This window comes from Conger conger, chromosome 3 (assembly GCF_963514075.1).
Source record: "Conger conger chromosome 3, fConCon1.1, whole genome shotgun sequence".
Classification (NCBI taxonomy): Eukaryota; Metazoa; Chordata; class Actinopteri; order Anguilliformes; family Congridae; genus Conger; species Conger conger.
Window position 1 is genome coordinate 51,908,662 of NC_083762.1, and position 2,090 is coordinate 51,910,751.

The following is a 2,090-nucleotide window of genomic DNA, read 5'->3' on the forward strand; positions in this document are numbered from 1 at the left end:
CACACAATTGGCTGATTAGATAATCGCATGAATAAGTAGGTGTACAGGTGTTCCTCAAAGTGAGTGTATGAATCTATATATAAAACGACTATTGATTCCTTTTGCAAGCCTTCCTGTTGAAAGAAACATTACATAGGTGGGGTACTGAACAATCTCCAGTATATTTTTTGGTACTGTCCCATAGTGAGCCTTTTCTGGACTCAAATTTAAATGTGGCTAAGAAAGTGTAAATGTGTAATGTCAATGCTTAAATGCATGTACAGACTGTTCTGTAAAAAAAACCCCTCAAAAACAATGGTAACATGAATCTAACACACCCAAATAAAAGACTGAAATAAAAGCATACATATCAAGAGACTGGGAGTGGGCAAAGAAATACTTGGATCAAAAACATAGCACATGCCACACCTTAAAACTTCAGCTGGATTTTTTTTCCCTTAAGTTTAGGTTTTATTGAAGCATTCTTTCTTTTTCCTTTTCTTTTTTTACATTTAAACTCCTCCTGAGAGCTCTTAAAACAAAAACACAGCATGAGAGAGGCGGGGCAGTGCAGCAGGAAGCTCTTAGGCGTGCAGCTGAAAAATGCTTGGCATCTCAAGAACTTGCAGTCTGAGCTTCCCTGCAGCACTGACAGCCAGTGGAGAAACCTGCTTTTCAATTCTGAAGTCTTTCTAGGTAGATTATAGCAGTTAAAGAATTTGCATTAATCTCATTTGGATTGATAAGTAACAAAACCTGCTATTCAGGACGAATGCCTTTAGCTTGTAGACACTGTACCAGGTAGGCTACATAGTAACTGCAGGAATGTAAGGTTTGTTATGCTGACAATGCATATAATTACACACATTCTAACTTCTGATGTCTACCTGTCACTTTTAACATGTTCTTGTGGCTGAGGTTGTTCAAAAGTCCGGGAAGATATCGCAGATCCCTCTGAGTCTGTTTGTTGCCTTAGTGACCGCGAGGCAGTTGTGGGTGAAAGAACACAACAGGCTGTCGACGATGCGCCTCAAGCAGTGACCGAGTTCTTTCAGGTCTCGCTCCGACAGACAACCCGCATCACTCGCAGATATCCGTGCGCATATGTTCCTCAGCTCAATGCTATCCTAAAAAGGGTTAGTAGATGAGGGGAGTACGGAAATATTCGTAAAATAGGCAGCGTTTCAAGCAAACAATGCGACGGTAAACTGAGTTGTAGCAGCTGTCTCTCACCTTGGGGTGAAGCGAAATGCTTTGATCCTTAGGGGCAGAACGACAGAGCTCTTCTTCCACCGAGATGATTTCGTAGGCTATTTCTGTTAACCTTGAGAAAATACTGTCACGGGCTCTCTCGGCGATCGTCCGAACAGCCCTTCTTGTTGACACACCTGTTGTCGAGTCCGAGTCGTTTTTCAAATTACTCCTACCGCACACATGATTAACCGAGGAATTGCTGTCCAAACCAGCCTTTTCTTTTTCCGAACCACCTCGATCGTCTCCTCGGAGCTCGATGCTGCTGTTGCCGTTTGCAATTTCCTGGAAGTGTACCTTCTTCAAGAATTTAAGAGCCTCAACCTGGTGCTCCATAGAGTTGTAGATTGTAGCACCCACCTGCATTCTTCGCAGCCAAGAAATACGCCTGGAAGCTGGGCGAGTCGAACATTAGATGAGACTCACCGCACTGTAGTCGCATTCTAAAGAAGCTCGCGAGCGTCAGCACATATAACCACGTGAAGAAGAAAACAATAGATAAGAGGAAATGATTTACTATAGTTACATACATACTTTAAGCATTCCTATAGATATTCATCTTACACATTGCTATCGCTCTTCCTATGAAAATTCCTGCTTTAAAATAAGATTGAAAAAATATATTATATAGGCCTATATTATATACACTCACTGAGCACTTTATTAGGAACACACCATGTATACCTACTTATTCATGAAAGTATCTCATCAGCCAATCGGATGGCAGCAGAGGAGCTTAATGTTCACATCAACCATCAGAATGGGGGAAAAAATTATAAATATGCACAAAAAAATGGAAAATAATACCATTATTTAAATTCTTTATTCTCTAATGTGTAAAGTAGTGTGCTTCATAAATG

At 40.9% G+C, this 2,090-nt stretch overlaps 1 protein-coding gene across 1 annotated transcript; it reads right to left on the reverse strand.

The window, feature by feature from the left end:
- Positions 1-416: 416 nt before the first annotated feature.
- On the reverse strand, positions 417-1,681 carry dleu7 (deleted in lymphocytic leukemia 7). The gene is made up of 2 exons (XM_061236667.1): positions 1,213-1,681; positions 417-1,106 (listed from the first exon to the last, which is right to left on the reverse strand). The coding sequence occupies exons 1-2, from the start codon at positions 1,594-1,596 to the stop codon at positions 903-905; spliced, it is 588 nt and encodes a 195-aa protein (XP_061092651.1). The 5' UTR covers positions 1,597-1,681; the 3' UTR covers positions 417-902.
- Positions 1,682-2,090: the final 409 nt, after the last annotated feature.

What these genes read in the sequence shown, in the direction of transcription:
- dleu7 (XM_061236667.1), bottom strand. Translation starts at nt 1,596, where the DNA reads ATGCAGGTGGGTGCTACAATCTACAACTCTATGGAGCACCAGGTTGAG. An exon ending in GCATTTCGCTTCACCCCAAG is followed by an intron (nt 1,107 to 1,212) that starts GTGAGAGACAGC and finishes AACCCTTTTTAG; the next exon opens with GATAGCATTGAGCTGAGGAA.